Genomic DNA, 17,790 nt, shown 5'->3' with positions numbered 1-17,790 from the left:
TTTCCATGTAAACCAAGTTGATTTTTATTGAAATGTCTTTTACATTTTCAGGAGAGCAAGATGACATTTCAGTCCAAATTTTCTTGTTTTGCTTGGGTATTTTTTATTTTGCTCATTAAGACTGGTCAAATCCCTTTATTACATGAAGTCACATTAGGCCATCTCATGTTGTTCTAACCAAACTCAAGAAAATTTCTGATTAGGACAGAAACCCTTGAAATGCTGAAGAGGCCGACTCAGTCGATAGGACAACACAGTGGAGACTTTTTTTTGGGGGGCGGGGATAAAAGAAAAAAGAAAAAAAAGAAAGGCATGCTTTAAACTCAAGGAATTCACCTTTTTCAATAAATGTAATTTATGTGATCTAAATCTGTGTGAGATCTAAACATACAGGTTTTAATATTTCTGTCAAAAGTAAACAAAAAGGGGAAACAAGTCAAGAGATTTTTTTATTTTTTTTTTTACTGATTCTGGCAGAAAACCAAAACAGCCAGTCTGCTGCAGAGACCGACCCTAAGGAAAGAATGCCACAACCAAGTTATTTAAATCACCCAGTGGAAACGATATGGGACAAACTCTTAGTAGCCCAATGTAAGATTTAATGAAGAGGCTGATCCTCTTCACATTTCTGAATATTTTATTTTTTTTAAACAGACAACTCATTCTGTAAATCGGTTGTCTTAATATGTCCTTAACTTGTTCTCCTATCAGAACCTTTACTCCATAGAAGCAGAACCAGAAAGGCATTTCATCTTTGGCAAACGTTCCAACAAGTCTGTAAACATTTCTTTTCCTTTGTTGGGAAGAAAAAAAAAAAAAAAAAAAGAAATAACAGAAGCCAGCCATTCAATCCATGAAAACAAACCTGCATCAATGCAGAGGAATTTACAAAACTGAAATCTTTTGAAACCAACAATTAAATACAAGGAACCCCCAAAGAACAGATGGGTCCTCTGTTGGATGAGGTGGCTTCTTTCAAAAACTGAAATATAGACTGTTTGCCACTGGATAAATACGGGGTGGAAATGATTCTTTCCATGGTTGAGAAAGAAAATACTGAAGGGGGAAGGGACATTTTGCATCACTACTTCTAGGATCAGGTGCTGAGTCTCCGGCCGGGATGATCCTGAGTGCACCGGCTGGTAAACAGACTATAGCAGCTTCTTTTTTGGGTTTTGTTTTGTTGTTTTTTTCCCCCACGTTTCTAACTTTTATTCTCCATATCATTCACAACCGTACGCTCACACACTCATTCTAGACTCCGTATCCCTTCCTATCATCATCATACACTCATTCACACACACACACGCACTCAAACACGTTTCAGGCAGTTGTAGTTCCTTTGCATAGCCTGTGGACCCGAGTCCACTTTCCCAAATGCAAACGCCGTAAGGCATTGTGAATTTTATTTGGTGCAAAGAATACTCCCCCCCCCATTACCCACCCAGAGGTGTCACAGGATCACAAGCCTTTGGTTTCCCCAACCACTCCCCTCTTTTCACAACTAATTATCTACCACCCATGCACACGTTTTGCTACTTCTCATAAAGCTTATGCGATTCCTCCCCACTGCCTCGTTTCCTTCCCTTCTCGCTCGGCTTCGGCAGCAGTCTTTCCAGTACAGTTTTTGTTTGAGGGTAGCGGAAAACGAGGCAGCAGAAAGAAAAAAAACAAAAAAAAAAAACAATCTCAGCTAAATGAGAAGCATGGATCTTGCGTGCAAAAATGGCTTCACAAATTCAGCACATAAGGCTTGTGGTATACACTTTTTTTTCCTCCTTTTTTTTTTTGCATTGCTCAAGAGAAAAAAAAAATTAAACAATATATCATCTGCTAACTCTTGCTTTCAATACGAGTCTCAAAATAAATAGATCTCCCTCTTTTTTTTTTTTTTACTTAAATAGAAGTTAATATTTTCTCTCTGGTGCTCAAAATACTTTTAGTCTGAAGAGAGTCCTTCACAAGTTAGAGCTGAAGATTTCACACAAGCAGGCTGCTCCTTTCTGCTGATCCAGTGGCATCAATTCCACAGGACCAAATTCATCACAGGGGGGAAAAAAAAAAGAGATTTTCAATATTGCAGGCTATTAATGAGCCTGTGGAATCAAAGAAAAGAGGGAGGAATGAAGGATAAAAGGAATAGGAAGAGAGAGAGAAAGAGATAAGGACATAAGGACAGGAAATGAAGAGGCGTTAAATAAATAAGAGCGGGTTTGGTCACTCCCACCCTGGTTTGACACGCCGTTCACAATACTGATCGGTGCTGGCTTCTCAACACCAGGCCTGGGCTCTGCGCTGGTCAAAATCAGCTATTAGTCGCTTGATGTGGGCCAGCTTGTTGTGCAGGTATTCACAGCGCTGTTTCTCGTCATGGTAGTTGGGGTTGTGCTGGAAGAAACGCAAATCCATAAGGTCAGACTCGAATTTGGTCCCTGGGAGGCCGCACGTCCCGCGGCTCACGTTTGGGCAGCCTGAGGCCAAGTAATGTTCAACTCATCTCTGAAATCGGGGCTGGACATAAAATCAATAATCTGTACCACACTAGACATGATCAATATCAATAGATAATGCATCAGAGTAGAATATGCTATCATTTTATTGAACTCGGATTGAGAACCGCACAGCATTTTGGGGGATGTAGGCAATGGAAAGATATTAGCTGCTCAACCTCTCACAGCCAGCTAAGGAAGGTAGATGGCATCGACTAACTCGCTCTTTGGTTACCTAGCAACAACCTGTTGAGTAACTTGTGGCTACCTAGCAACAACCTGTTGAGTAACTTGCACAGCGGCAGTTTCAGGTGTATTCTGCTTGAAACTAAAAACACGCTGTGGAGTGAAAACTGAACAAGGTCACACCACCAGTTTGGCAGTAATTTTGGATATTTAAAGACAAACAAAAACAAATCAAACTATTGATACGGGGTGTGCTGTGGTGGCGTAGGGAATAGCGCAGCCCACATTTGGAGGCCTCGAGTCCTCGATGCGGCCGTCGCGGGTTCGATTCCCGGACCCAGCTGACATTTGCCGCACGTCTCCCCCCCTCTTTCCTGTCAGCCTACTGTCATATAAGGGACACTAGAGCCCACAAAAAGACCCCCTGGAGGAAAAAAAACAAAGAAAAAACAAAACAAAACAAAAACTATTGATACTGTGATATAAAATGCTTATATTTGTGATACGTTTCTCAGCCACATTGTCCATTTCTATCTGCAAAAAATGTAAAACGCTGATTAAAAGCTAATTTTACCAGCTGGGTTTAAAACAGCATTCTATAAAAGAACATCCTTCTGACATCACTATTAAATAAGTCGAGTCAAAAATCCAGCAAATTCTACAGTGTTTAGCAAAAATATTCACCCCAAACTTCTATGCATTTAGTGCAATCAACCAACACAAAGTACTGGTAGAGAGATTTGTTTCTGCTTTTTAAACCTTTCTACAAACGAAGATCGCAAAATGTGGGGTACATGTGAACGTGTCAGCCCTGGGTAAAGCCCTTACAGAGCCATGTTTTGCTGCCACTGAAGCAATGACAGACTGACTGAGAGTTTACCCATAGTTCTTTGCAAAATAGCTTAATCTCTGTCAGATTAGATGAAGAGTAAAGAACTTATTTCAAACCTTGTTGCAGATTCCTACTTTGTGTCTGAACTTTGACTATCTTTCATTCCAACACTATTATCCAAATATAACTCAGTGGTACAGATCCAGGGGTTGAAGACATTTCAGGAGAGATTTTTATCTTTAGTTTAGTCTTCCACAACTACTCTCCTGTAATGTTTGGATGCATCCATCCATCCATTTTCTGTACACCCTTGTCCCTTAGAGGAATCGAGAGGTGCTGGTGCCTATCTCCAACTAACGTTCCGGGTGAGAGGCGGGGGTCACCCTGGACAGGTTTCCAGTCTGTCACATTGCAACACAGAGACAGACAAGACACACAACCACGCACACACACACATAGGGAGAATTTAGAGAGACCAATTAACCTGACAGTCATGTTTTTGGACTGTGGGAGGGAGCCGGAGAACCCGGAGAGAACCCACCATGCACAGGGAGAACATGCAAACCCCGGGCCGGGAATCGAACCCAGGACCTTCCTGCTGCAAGGCAACAGCTCTACCAACTGCGCCACTGTGCAGCCCTGTTTGGATGCATCTCTTCTCCAAAACATCTGAATGAAAAGCCTGAATTCCCTCATCGCCATGTTACTCAGGTCTGCAGAGGCCTGCTGATGAGCCATTCATGTGCTGTGTTAGAAGAGGGATGCATCAAAACGTGGTAGGATTGTAGCTCTCGGACTGCACCGTGCTGATTAAGACTTGATGTTTAGATCTACAGAAATATAGAAGATCACTAGAATAAAAATGGATGAGGGCAAATGGCTAACATCAAAGAACACACCGCCTGTCAAGAGTCAGAAAAGCAAATATTACAGTATCCAGTTGAACTACTCACTTGTTTCATCTTTTTGTACTCTTTCAAGACCTCTTCTTGCACTTTCTGTAAAGAAAAATTATTTCATGTCAGAAAAAACTTTAAGCTACATCAATAAATTGTTTAAGTAAAAACAAGAATAAAAAACCCCCCGCCCCAAAAAACCAGGATAATTTCTTTGCCTAAACTGAATGAGTTTACTGACAGAAACTAATCCAAATCCTCACTATCAGACAACAAGCTGAATGAAACCTTCTCTACATGATACATCTTAGGCTCATTAGTAAATATGACGCGCTGTTATTGCTCAAAGATGGCGGCAGTGCTCCATTCTGACCTGGTGCTCCTTGGTGCCGGGAACCAGCTTCCTACACTGAGCGTCGAGCTGAGTGAAGCGCCTGGTGATGCTCTCCACGCGGGCGTGCAGCTGACGGTACTCGTCGTATTCTGCGTTGAAGTCGTCCTTGTAGCTTTGTCTCTGGTCGAGAGACGCCAGCGGGGCGTACTTCCTGTGAATGAAAACCGTCCCGTCAGGTCACCTCTCCGAGCAGTTATCATTTTTACACATTCACCCAGGAAGCTTTGCACCTGCTGAGCTTCTCTACAATCAGACAAAAACAAAGCTCTGAGGGACAAAGAAAAGTGCTGTATGCCGTTTCTGCATCCTCTTCAAATAAAGTTGTTGTCTTTATTTGTCAATCTAAAAATTTAAACTCACACTACATAGTCGGGCACATCAGTTTTGGAAGAAGATTCAGAGGACTGGACTGGCTTCTCTTTGACTGAAAAGACAAGAAGGAAAAAGAAAAGTCAATACTGAACTGGAAGCCCATTCAACATGTTGAATGCTCACTAAGAAACTAAACAAACCAGGTGGCACAGTTAAATGCAACATCAGTATCTGAATTCATCATCACAACATATCACAAAAAACCATTAATATGGCCCAAAGTGCCGAACTTTAAAAAAAAAAGAGGCTAAAATCCAAACCATAATGAAAAAATGTGGAGAGCAAAATGATGGAGGTGAAGTGGCAGAGAGAACAGAGTCTTACCACCAGCCTTTAAGACTTTTAGTTCATTATTTCTGAACACGTCCTGTGAATCTAAGCGTCAGAACAGTGATGGATTTTAATAACATCAAGATAATAAAAGCTAGAAATATTTCCTCAAAAAGGTTTGCTGACAGAATCAGGTTTCTGAACACATCTAGTAAGTCACATACCAGCGATTTGCTTATACACTGAATTCAAATTTTTTTAAAAAGTGCAATTTTTTTCTTTAAAATTTTTTTGAATTGCCCCATGACAAGTGAAGAAAGTAAGACAAAACAGAAAACAAGAGGGGCCCATCAGAATCTTTTTCATTTTGGGCTGGACAATACTCCTAACTAGCCCATAGAGGGCGGAAGAGGGTTGCTCTACTGATGATGGCATTTCTGGATTTTCTAGTGAAGTTCCGACTTCCTGTGTATTTCCTGTTCATGGCGGATTCTTCTTCTATGGTCAAAATCACCCAGTAGGGAGATTTTAGATAAAAGTCAGCACTTTCAGATAAAAATATCAATGAGAAAACCTCCCATTAGTACATTTCTTTTTTTAATTAAAATTAAAAAAAAAAGATGTAATTAATTTAAAAAATCTGGAACAAGACATAAAAACAATGAATTTAATAGAGATATTTAGACCACAAGCCAATTTGAAGCTTGTCCAGTCTCTGACTGGGGTTTAAAACTCAAAATTTAAATCTACAAGTCAGCTTTTTCCACTACTGGTGGATGATAATCTAAAACCAGAACCCTTTAAAACAGACGGGATTATCTAAATGGTGTTTAGGACTTTCCTGAATTAAGTTCTCTATCCAAAAGTTAGTTTAAAAAAAAGGTTATTTTGTAAATCCAACTAAATTTAGAGGAATATACTTTTCTGGATTTAGTTTAGTAGAATAATTGGGAAAAAAAAATGTTATGTGGAGAACACAGCTATTAAAAACTAAAACAATCCATCTAAAATGACAATCAATCATTTTAATTTTGCTAAAATACTAAAATCAGAGATGACCTAAAACCTTGATAAATTTTCACCTTGGCTCCTGATCAACTGAATGGAAACAGAAATCTTTCCTCAGTGAAAGCACCAAAACCTAAAGCACACCAAGATGCTCCAACATCAACTCTCTTCCTTAAGGTTGTCATGAAAGTGAGAAGAAAACTCTGTTATTTTCAGCATCAGTGGTGTGTTTAATTAGCTGTTGAAAAAGGAAGACCAGGAGAAAAGAAGAAAGATGAACATACTCTAATGAGGTTGCTCTGTTTTATCATGTGTAGTTTTTGATCCCTGCTACACACAAGCTGGATTTGGACTTGGATTGCTGGCAGCCTGTAGGAATCTGACTCAAGTAAGGATCATCATTCTGTAACGATGATGGACTGACTGCTGTTTCAGTAGGACTAACCAACAATGGTCATGAATATCTGATGCTGAGGATAGGAAAAAACGCCAACTTGGCAATGGATTGTTTTGCGTAACATTACAGTAACTACTTCTGCTAATGTGGCGACTGTTTGCAATACAAATTACTACCGAGCTCCAGAAAAAAAAAAAAAAAAAACAAACAAAAAAAAACTTTTAATGCTGTTTGTTGTTCTAACCCATCGAAATGAGAAAACCCTGGTCGGTCCAGAAAAACCCTATGCAGCTGTCAAAAGTATAATATATTTCCCAAGTCTAAGTTTAGTCAGACCTAATCGTTCATGTGGATGAACCGGCTTTTTGGATGTGCTCCACCGGAGTCGGAAGGAAGTAAAGTGAGATGTGTGAAGTGATAATAAAGAAACACTTGCTGTTGGTGAAAGCGTTTCCAAGTCAATCTGACAACAGTGTCAAAGATACCTAGAGTCACACTCAAACCTGATGGCCAACTGGACTTACAGGAACTGCACTAGGTATGAATCACTTATTACTCTGTATATTAAATTTGTGGTCTGCTCGGTGGTTAAACTATGCAAACAATGTGTCTGCTGTCATACCTTGATCTTTGTAAGGATTTTTCTCAACAGCTTCCTCGATGTCTTCCTCAGCGCTGCGCCTCTTTCTCACCGTGTGACTCTCCTCTGCCACCGCATCAGGAGGACTGCTGCTGGAGGCTCTTTCCGTTTGTTTCCCTTTGATCCTCTCACGGTCCTTGTCTTTGTGCTTCTTGGATTTCTTCTTGGATTTCTTACTTGTACTGCTAGACAAAGGAGGGCTGGTGACTACAGTGGAGGCAACTGTGAGAGAGGTGCAGGGGGGCGGGCTGGGAGAGGCGGCTGCTCTGGGGGCCGGGTGCTGACAGCGTTCCTGCAGGGAGCGGGACAAGGGGCTCGGCGAGGGGTCTCTGCAGGAAGAGCTCTGGTCCATGGGCAGGTCCTGAGTGCCGCAGCCTTCCGGGGTGCTGGGGGAGTTGAAGTTGGAAGCTGGGCTGAGCTGCTGATGCGACGGCGCCGGGGGGTGGGAAGGTATGGGGAGGTGGGTGGGAGGCCCTGAGGTCACGCTGGGGGGCAGGGACGAGTGTTTGGAGCGGGGGCTGCTCTCGTCCTCGCGGCGGTCGGAGGACGAGGCTGTGGGCCCTCGGCTGTTAAGGTGAGAGATGCGGGCTTTCTTGGGAGCCAGAGGGTCGATGAAGTCAAAGTCTGCCTGGTGCTTCTGTGAGAGCGCAAGAAAAAAATTAAAATAAAATTTATATCCTCTTGTGTGGGTGACTACGCGTTTTTCTTTTACTTTTTTTTTTCTATACCTGTGGGGATGAAGGGAAACCGTCTTTAGGCAAACTGTTGGATGAGACTCTCTCAGTAGGGAGACCCAATTTGCTATTAAGAACAAAGAAGTACATCAGTGTGGAGCAAATATCATTGTACAAGCACTAGACAAAAAAAACAAAAAAAACAGTTTCTTTCCTACAGCCGTCATATATTCATATATACACACACTTTGTGTATATATATATTTTCTATTTATATTTTATTTATTTATTAGGCTTCTTAAACTGGGACCAGAGTCTGAATTTTGAGCGGATGTGGCCTGGGATTACAATGAAAATCTTTGAGAAGATACACTTATTAAAGCTAATGCAAGGTTAAAAAAAAAAAAAAAAAAGAAAGATTCAACTTTCAATGATCTTGTTATAATTTATCAACTTAACTCCAAAAAAATGGATATACAAAAACAACAAATCAAACTGTAATAAATAGTTTTAGTGTCACACACTGCGCATATTGTGAAGTTCAAGACAACTGTGTTTACTTCTCCGACTCTTACCAAAAAGCCAATGTAAGTCTCTGCTTGAGTCATGTCATGCATCACCTGCAGTATGCATGCTTTAATAACACGTGAGGCTCTGCGGCCCTGTGATTCTCCTCTTGTATAAAAATAGACTTAGAAAGTCTTTTTAAAAACAAGAGAGACAAAAGGATAACAGGTTATTCCAGTACCGGGCTAGAATCCGGTCAGCTTGGATCTTCTCATCCTCAGAATAGCCAGGCCAATCTCGCTGCACGTCGCGATATATAGACTCCTTCAGCGAGTAAGTGTTATCTTTGGGATTCAGGTTTGCCACCTGTTGAACGAAGAGACAATGAGCAAGTTTGAAAGTTCAAACTTCAGTAGCATGAGAACTTTTCTCATGTATTGAAACTTTCGAATTTCCTGCAGGGGCCACCTGTGCATGCAAATGACGTGCAACAATTTAGTGATTGGTTTCTAATCAATGGAGACTTTTTTTTTCCTTTTACAGAAGACAGATCTTTCTCAGGCAAATGTGGAAACTTTAATCATATGTTGAATAAGAGCAAAGAGGATCTCTGGGATTAATATCAACTCAGAGACCTTATGAAAGTTGAGCAACAGGCTCTGCATCTCAAAATTAGCTGCACTGGATTTTCTGTGTTGCCCAAGATGCGACTTGGGCTTAATCCAACTTTAAGTGCTGCATATAATCCAAAATGTTTGTAAACAAAATGTCTGATTACTTGTTGCAAGGTGGTCCCCAGTGAGTTTCGGTCCTTCTGGTTGATACCGTCCCGCTGCAGACGGCCCAGCACTTCCAGCTTCTTGTAGGACTTGAGCGCCAGCAGGTGGATGATGCGGTCCCGGAGGGGCCTCTGAGATACGGGGTTGTTGGAAAGGCACTTGCGTATAGTGTTGGCTGGGTTGATAGGCGTGGAGCGTTTGCGCTCTGGGACTACATCTGGGGCCGACAATGCTGGCTTACGAGTGTGCACCTGCTTTCCTAAACACAGGACGTAAAAAACGGCGTTAAACATTTTCTCCACAGGGAGTTTGATCTGCATATCGTATGGGTTTATGTATGTTTCTAAAAAAAACAGCACAGATCTAAACAGACACATACCTTTGCATAATGGGGGAAAACTGGCCATCAAATTGAACTCTGCATTTCTTTGAATAATACTTATACTATTAATAGACAAATTAGGCAGAAGCAAAGAATAACCTAGTTTATCATCAACGTAAATAAAGCCAGAACTTACCTGTGAACACGAACATTGATATTTTAAGGACACATAACAAGTGTATCCCTCGATAGCTAAAGGAAGGCCTTTAGTCGACCGTTGTATTTCTGAGCCATGTGTTTTAGCAGAGAGCCACGTTCTCATGCTTCCTAACACTTGTTGTGAAATTCTAAAGCTCTTTAAGAGATTAAGGTTAGTGACAGAGAAGAGAAAGGAAACCAGTTTTTTTCCAGGCAAAATGCAACGCGAGATGATCTATACTTTATCTAAAAGGTTTAAATCATTTTCACACAGAAATGCCAAGCGTTAATAATAAAAATCATAACAATAATAATATGGCTATTTTTCAAAAGAACCAGATTATTAAAGATAACAAGAAGTTTTGGGTTAAATAAATGACTTCAAATGGGTTTTGCGTAGAAAAGGTGCTGACGGTAAACCAGCTGCGACAGGTTTCAGACCCACCGCTTTTCTATGCCGCTCCTCTCGTTTCCCAGTTTCTGTCTGAATCAGTTTCTGTCTAAACTTGCTTATGTAAATCAATTCTTACATTTATGTCACAGAGGACAGAGGTCATATTATACACATAATTACAAAAAAAAAAAAAAAAAAAGTTCCTCAGAAAGTTAATATTTAAAATTCTTCTGCAATACCTCCATAATCCTTGGACCTATATCTGCTCCAAGTGTTGGGTACAAAAATAAAGGATTCCTTTTTTTCATCTCATTTTGAAAGGAGATTAATTAACTCCACTTTAGCCTGTCTATGCAGAGAAGAGCTTTAAGAACAACCTAGTAGAGTACAGTAAAATATATTTCACAATTTTATTTTTATGTCAATTAAAGAAATTTAACCTAATTAAATAAATAAATAAATAATGGAGTCATTGAGGGGAATAATCTTTCCAAGCCAACGTTGTTCTTTGAGGAAACGTAATTGCCTCATGAAGCTAATAACTGGTTGTGGCAACCTTGGCAGCCAAAACTGCCATCAAACACTTGCAATAACTGGCAATTAGTCTTTCACATTACTGAGGAATTTTGTCTCATCATTCTTTTTTTTTTTAAAATTGTATTAATTGAGCCACATTGGGGGGTTTTGAGCATAAAGACGTTTTAAAGTTCGGACTAGATTATTTTAATCTAGAACCCTTATTTTGATTTTTTTTTTTGGGTTACTGTCACTGACGTGCTTTAGCAAGCTGACCTACTGCATAACATGTGTCCTCAGGCCTTTGTGCCCTTTTTGGACAGCAATTGGCCTCGACTTGGAACTTTCTGATGGATGCCATTTATGCCAGCTTGTTTCCGACTGTTAGATCATGAACACTGACCTTCACTGAGGCAGGGGAGGCTTTAGATGTTGTTCTGGGTTATTTTATGACATTGTGGATGGGTCGAAGCACTCTCTGGACTAATACTGGTAGACTGCCCACTCCTGTGAAGGTTCGCCAGTGTTTCATAACTTTTCGTTCTGTGGACAATGGCTCTCATTGGGGATTGTGGAGACTTAAACCTTGGAAATGGCTTTCTAAACTTTCCAGACTGACAAATGCGATTCATTTTGCTTTTCATCAGTTTGAGTTTCTTGTTTGCCTACATCATGTTGATAGACGGGTCCTGTCTGAGTGACTGATTTTATAGGAAGTTATCAAGCCCTATATGTTGTTAAACAGAAGTCAGTTTTCCTCAAAATGTGGTTAATTACAGCTTATTTATGATTAAGCAAACTGTGTGAGGTTGACTTTTTTTTTTTTTTTTACAATGGCAAAGTAGTTGAAAGATACAGTGGGAATTTTCAAACTTTAGATGTCTGGTTAAAATTTATTTAATGAACTGAAACATTAAAAAAATTACAAAAGAATATATCTAAATTTTAAGTTTGACTTTTTTTATAATAATACTAACTATAATGCTTAGTCTTTATGGGCAATAATTTCACACGTCAGCTACGAAGTCCAAAAATGGAAAAGTCTGCTAAAATTCAAGAATACTAATGCAAAAAATATTTTTTAGTAAAGACCTTCATTTGGAGAAACACCCAAGTCATTGTTTGTCCTGGTTAAAAATAAAGACAACTAGAGTTTTAGAAGATACAACTTTACTTGTTTCCAAAATGTAACTTAATTCTTTTTGTTCATATTGTAAGCATTAAGACATAACTACATCATTAAAAGGTTATAATAAACTACATCAAAAATAGAGGGACACTATTAATTGAATTCAAAGTGCCAGAGACTAGATCAAAATAGTCTAAAACAAATAAACAGAAAAAATAAAAAAAGACTTCACAGTGGCAGATAAACAAAGCTGGGCTGAGGGCCTTACCTCGGTATTGTCCCCCAGGCTTGATGACTTTGGTCCCCCGTTCACGCGTGTCCTCCACGGCCTGGGTCATACGTTCCCGGGTCACCTGGTAGGAGTCATTGGTGGCGCAGACTGTGACCTTGTCCTGAACGGTCGCCAACAATGCCAGGTGTGAGGCCCCTGAGCTGCAGACAAAGATGCAGCGTGCGAGAGAAATGCGAGGCGGAGAGGGATTACCTTCCAGCAACGTGTAGTAAGACAGCAACAGTTGATTCAGCTGAACAGCGGTTACCATTACCTGGACACATACTGGTGGATGCACTCAAAGCTTCCCTGAGGGTTGTCCTTACCCACGTTAGACAGGTAGAAATCAAAGTTGTGGAAGGAGTCCGAGGAGTCAGTCCTGGGAATTTTAATGTGCTGTAAAATAAAGTTAAAAAAAAACAAAAAACAAAACTGCCTAAATATGAGACTTTAATTTGCAAAACAGAATGGTGAGCCAGGTTTAATTTACTATAGTTTGTAAGTGAGAAATATTTTCACAGTCAATAAAAGAGACTAATGACGAGTATCTCTTTAGCCAATTAACTAAAAAACACTGGGATAGGTCAATGGTTTTTATTGCCGTTCAAGACATCCATATTTAAGTAGCGCTGCGTTCACAAGTACAGGACCTTGTGTCCCTCAGTACAGCTCGTTTTATGTTTCATTGTCTGAACACACACTGGTCCCCAAAGAAAAGTCAGACTGATTGTTTACAACTCTGTTGACATCTGATAGTGCCCTGTTTGATAGAAATGGATGTTTTCTTTAAAGACATGGCAGAAAAACCAACATACTTTAACCACAGCATGAAGTGCGAAACGTTAAACCTCACACCATGAGGTTGTTTTAATACAAACTTTGTACATAAAATAAAAATTACCCCTTGAAGTCCCTTGAATTGTACTGTTGGCCTTGAAGATGGTACATTCTGAAAAAGGAAAGAAAGAACAGTTAAATCTGTTCACAATTACTGACAACGAGGGAATGTAATCAAGTTAACAATAGATTTAAGAGTTCATCAAAAAAAAAAAAAAAGTCCACATTAAATTTAAGCCATCAAAATTCAACAAAATTCAACATCAGGTCAATTCTCTCTGGGTTGCGTCTGATCGGTAATCAGCAGAACAAATGAAGAAAAATCTTGTATTTATCTTCTATTCAATAAGTGTGTCAGAACTAATCTTTAGTCTAAAAAAAGCAAAAACACATATATCTGCTGCACATTTTTTGTCTTGTGTGCTAGAAAAAAAGAACATCAGAACAAATAGAAATCCAGAAATAGAGATAAGCCGGGAAAAGAAAATGTATTTAAATGATTCATCTGAACCTAAAATGTAGCATGGGCAGGAGTGTCCAACATTTTTAAGTTCTCTTCCTGGTGGTAGTCACTGCATGTAATTGTTCTACAGACGCCTGCGAGTGAGCCATCATTTGATCCAAATGAATTGAACATGTTCAGAATATTTTATATTTTATCTAGAGGACATTACTTTATGTTGTCTTAATTTAGTATTATTTCAGATTAGATGGTTATATAGGCTGACGTCTAATACCAAAGCCACCTTAAAAGACTCCAATCTCAAGAGAAATTCATCTTTATGTAGTTTTGTTCCAATTTCCTGTTACACTTCAAAAAGCAGATCCAACCGCCTTGACAATACAACAGCTGCTTGTTTGGGGGCGCTGTCACAAGAAACAGAGAGCTGTCCAGCAGGTTCATCTAGGTCAGGGGTGCCCAAAGTCGGTCCTCGAGGGCCGGCATCCTGCACGTTTTAGTTCTGTCCCTGTCCAACAACTTTTCAGCATGTCAGTGTTCTTCTTAGGCCTACTAACAAGCCATCATTTGGTCCAGGTGCGTTAAACCCGGGAGAGAACTAAAACATGCAGGATGCCGGCCTTCTAGGACCCACTTATGGCACCCCTGATCTAAGTGTTGGGGTAAATGCAGCAGTACCATGAATGCAGCTGTAGTTATACCAAGAAATACAAGGATTTAGGAGTTTTCAAATAACATATTCCTATAAATCATATCTCACTTACTCTCTTTGGTTCACTGGACAATCAGCTTACATGGCTATATAAAGGTAGTTTTCACACTGCTTAAAACAAACTGGTACCTTCCCAGTCTTGATCCAGTTTGTTGGTGGACATGTGAACACCGAAATTGCAGAAATGGGTGTACACCCATACATTGACTGTTTGGAAGAAGTGGTTCCAAATGCAATCCGCCAAACTCGTAAAGAGATTTTGAGCAAAGTCAAGTAGGTGTGAAAACGTTCATAAGGTAACCGCCACCAGGGTTCATTTGCAACTGAACTGACACCTATGTTTCCAGACTGACCAGAGCATGATGAGCTTTCACACCTGATCAACCTAAGCAGACAACCTGAATAACATGAACTCTGGCCCATTTAAAGTGGACTAAACAGCTGTGAAAGGACAATAATCTACTGGAGGCAAGATATTAACTACTTTTTGGCTTTTAATAAAATTTAACTTCTGAAATCCTGGCCCATTTCTTCAAATACAAAAACTGAAGAATTTATTAGTGTAAAGTTATGGAGGAGGAAAATGTTTAATCAAGCAGGAAGCAAACATGGAAACATTTAAACCAAAAACTCCACTCCTTTCACATTAAAAAGGCAGGATAAATAAAGTCAAAGGTGATGTTTGATGAGTTCTCTTGATATACTACTTTGATAATAAAATGTGAAGTAAACCTGTAGTGTTTTAGAGCTGTAAAATTGTAAGGCAGGTATGCATGTGTGTCAGTGTCTAGGTTAAATAAAGCTGGTAGCCACAAATCTGCAGTGGCTGCAGCAGATAATAGGTTAGGACAGGAAAGCACAAAACTCAGTTTCTTCACAAAGCCTTAGCACACGCACAAAAATATACTTGGCTAGAGTCATTAAACATTGCAATCAACTAGCCGGAGAGGAAAGAATTTTCTTTTTTTTTTTTTTCATCTAGCTACCTCCCTTCAATGGTAAACGTGACGCATGCTTTTAAACTTACACGGTGAAGGAAGGAGCGTAGTTTTGATAAAATACTCTAAGATTGAGAGAATTGTGTCACAGTTGCGAAGGCTAAGCTAGTCCAAGCCACAGACTCCCTCCCCCACTCGCTCACGCAGTTCTGATCACATTTCACGTCGCCACAGAACGACAAAGATAGCCGGCTTCCATAGTTCGATGACTGGTTCAACAACAGCACACATTACTGGGAGGGAGAGAAACAAAAAGCAGGCAGTTTTGGGTTGCTCAGTCAGCAAGAGATGGCAGGCTTCCCTTCAGCAGACAGAACGCACTAACACAACCAATGGACCTTTACAAAAGAATTTTTGACTTTGTGATAATTCAGTCATCCTAACGTTTATAATCCAAGTTAATGAAAGAAAAAATATTTAGCTTTACAGAGTTTAATTGCTGATGTGGAATAATTTTGCATGAGACATCATGGAAAAAAAAAATTTCACAATTTTTTTTCCTTTAATTTTGCCATAGGTCATCAGACAAACATCAAAGAAAAGACAAAAACTGACCTTTTAAAAGAAAACTGACCTATCACTATGTCTGTATCAACCTTTTGCCGAAGAACATTTACATTTATTAATACCAAAGTGTTTTCATTCTGGCATTTAAAGCAGATGTATGTGCATGGTGTAATCCTCCTTTTGTAAAGGCAATGCCAAATGTCCGACTGGTTTATAAACTAATCAACCAACAAAATGCAGTTTCAATACATTTTTTAGGAATGCATGATTTAATACTTTACTAGGAGTAATTCTTAATAATTTCTTCATTTTAGGGTAGATTCAAAACTACAACTTCTGCACTATGTTTTCATTTTCTATTTTTTATTATTATTTGAAGAGGAAAGAAAAAAAAAATCTGACAACCGGGAAAAGCTTGATCGTCACATGTCTTAAAAACAAAACACAAGAGATTTCTGAACACTAGTGCCCTGCTCTAAGCTGTAGTTTATCAGCATGAAAAGAACTAGTCAGAGTTCTGACATTATGTAACTCTTTAGTTGTTGGCAGATTGACAGAAGTTAAGGGCAGATAAATTGGTTTGAGGCATTTGCAACTCAAGTCTGCAAAGGTTTCTTCAGGTGAGTTTACCTGCAGTAATCTCAACATGCTTACATCACCTTAACACTTAAAGATTACAAAAGTTATATATAATGTGCTGCATTTACTCAGATCCCAGTACAAATCATCTACTTGTGGTGAAATGGTAAATAGGCTCATGTCAGTTGTATATAAAATATACTTATTAAAATAAGCAGCCATTATTAATTATTTGATTTTCTACAACTACAAACACGACTGTAGTCACGTATTAACTGTTGTCTCCTATGACAGGGTGTGTAAGAAAAACATATAAAACATTGACCTATTAAAATAGCTTGTACGCCACTCTCCAGGAACAATTAGTTATTTAATTGCCACATTGTAGAACAGGTTAAAGAGCTATAAAAAGGTGGCTCTAGCAGAACGTGCATATCCCTAGCAGGCTGCGGTGTTGGGTTTTCCAGCCAGTTGAAACCATATGGTAACCTGACCAAACACCGACGTGCTTTAAAAGCCTGCAAAGCTAATCTAAATTCAATTTGAGCTTTTTAGTACATACTACTACACTACTGGTGGTGACATAGTTACAATTTACAGGTATAAAAGTTAAAGTTTGTTAATATGCTTGTTAACTGCTCAAAAAGAAAAAAAGAAAAACTCAAATGTTAATAACGTACGGTATTGAAACTATTTCCTAATTGGGTAAGCACGTTAGGTCGGTTGAGAGGAGAGGAAAAAAGGACTAGGTTGACCAGCGAAGGGGATTCTGACTGAAGCAGAGCTAACGCTAATCAGACTGTCAATAAGTTAACAAAGAGGATTTATAGTTTATTAAATGTGTGTCAGCTCCTAAAACCTGGCCAGAACAAAAGATGTGGCCTTCCTTAATTAATATCAGCCCATAAACCCACTGACACAAAACTAATTTAATCAAAAACAGAAGCCGAAAGTCGCCCTGTCAACAGTTTAGCTAACCTCCTAGCTTTAGCTGTGCGTGGCAGTTGGGAGAAGCGGTGTCAGCTAGAGACAGCCAGCTGCCATATTTACAGGAATTAATGTCTTCTTCAACTCACCGAACTACTTTGGTAGTTTTCTATCGCTCTCAGCGCCGTCTCGGTCAACTTGACGTGTAGTACCGATACTCTTTCGGCGCCCTGTTGCCCACAATTTAATCCGTATCTCCCATCCTCGGAGAGAGCCGCCATCTTTACCAGCCCTCCACCATCGTCCCTCTGAAGCCGGAGCATTTAGCAGCCCAGGCTCCCTGAGCGCACTCTACTCCTGGGAGGGATTTACACTGCTGGCCACAGGGCTGAAGTTGGATTGGTCTTAATTTTTCTCTTTCTAAACTGACCTAACCTAAAGTGCTTTACAGAGAATAAAGAGAGCACTGTTTTAATTAAACATTTTAGTTCTAATG

At 39.6% G+C, this 17,790-nt stretch overlaps 1 protein-coding gene across 2 annotated transcripts; it reads right to left on the bottom strand.

Annotated features, from left to right (window-relative positions):
- ell2 (elongation factor for RNA polymerase II 2) lies at nucleotides 1–17,749 on the bottom strand. 2 transcript variants are annotated; one of them, XM_044122823.1, is made up of 13 exons: nucleotides 17,444–17,749; nucleotides 13,176–13,223; nucleotides 12,549–12,670; nucleotides 12,272–12,435; nucleotides 9,444–9,703; nucleotides 8,907–9,031; nucleotides 8,213–8,285; nucleotides 7,467–8,121; nucleotides 5,158–5,221; nucleotides 4,777–4,948; nucleotides 4,461–4,505; nucleotides 2,228–2,388; nucleotides 1–2,003 (listed from the first exon to the last, which is right to left on the bottom strand). In XM_044122823.1, exons 1-12 carry the CDS (start codon nucleotides 17,615–17,617, stop codon nucleotides 2,272–2,274), a joined length of 2,019 nt encoding a protein of 672 aa, XP_043978758.1. In that variant the 5' UTR covers nucleotides 17,618–17,749; the 3' UTR covers nucleotides 1–2,003; nucleotides 2,228–2,271. The 2 variants fall into 2 exon arrangements, with proteins under 2 accessions (XP_043978758.1, XP_043978759.1); XM_044122824.1 differs by having other exon boundaries at nucleotides 1–2,388; nucleotides 12,549–12,653; nucleotides 17,444–17,543.
- Nucleotides 17,750–17,790: the final 41 nt, after the last annotated feature.

The sequence above is a fragment of the Gambusia affinis genome, linkage group LG07, assembly GCF_019740435.1.
Source record: "Gambusia affinis linkage group LG07, SWU_Gaff_1.0, whole genome shotgun sequence".
In the NCBI taxonomy this organism is placed as follows: domain Eukaryota; kingdom Metazoa; phylum Chordata; class Actinopteri; order Cyprinodontiformes; family Poeciliidae; genus Gambusia; species Gambusia affinis.
Note: the sequence above shows the minus strand (reverse complement) of the source record. Positions and strands in the feature narration are given on the sequence as shown.

Bases quoted from the DNA above. Each gene is read 5' to 3' on its own strand.
- ell2 (XM_044122823.1), bottom strand. From the start codon at position 17,617: ATGCTCCGGCTTCAGAGGGACGATGGTGGAGGGCTGGTAAAGATGGCG. The intron at 12,671-13,175 runs GTAATTTTTATT...TTTATTTTACAG, and splicing joins AATTCAAGGGACTTCAAGGG to CACATTAAAATTCCCAGGAC. The intron at 4,506-4,776 runs GTCAGAATGGAG...TTTTCTTTACAG, and splicing joins CCGGCACCAAGGAGCACCAG to AAAGTGCAAGAAGAGGTCTT.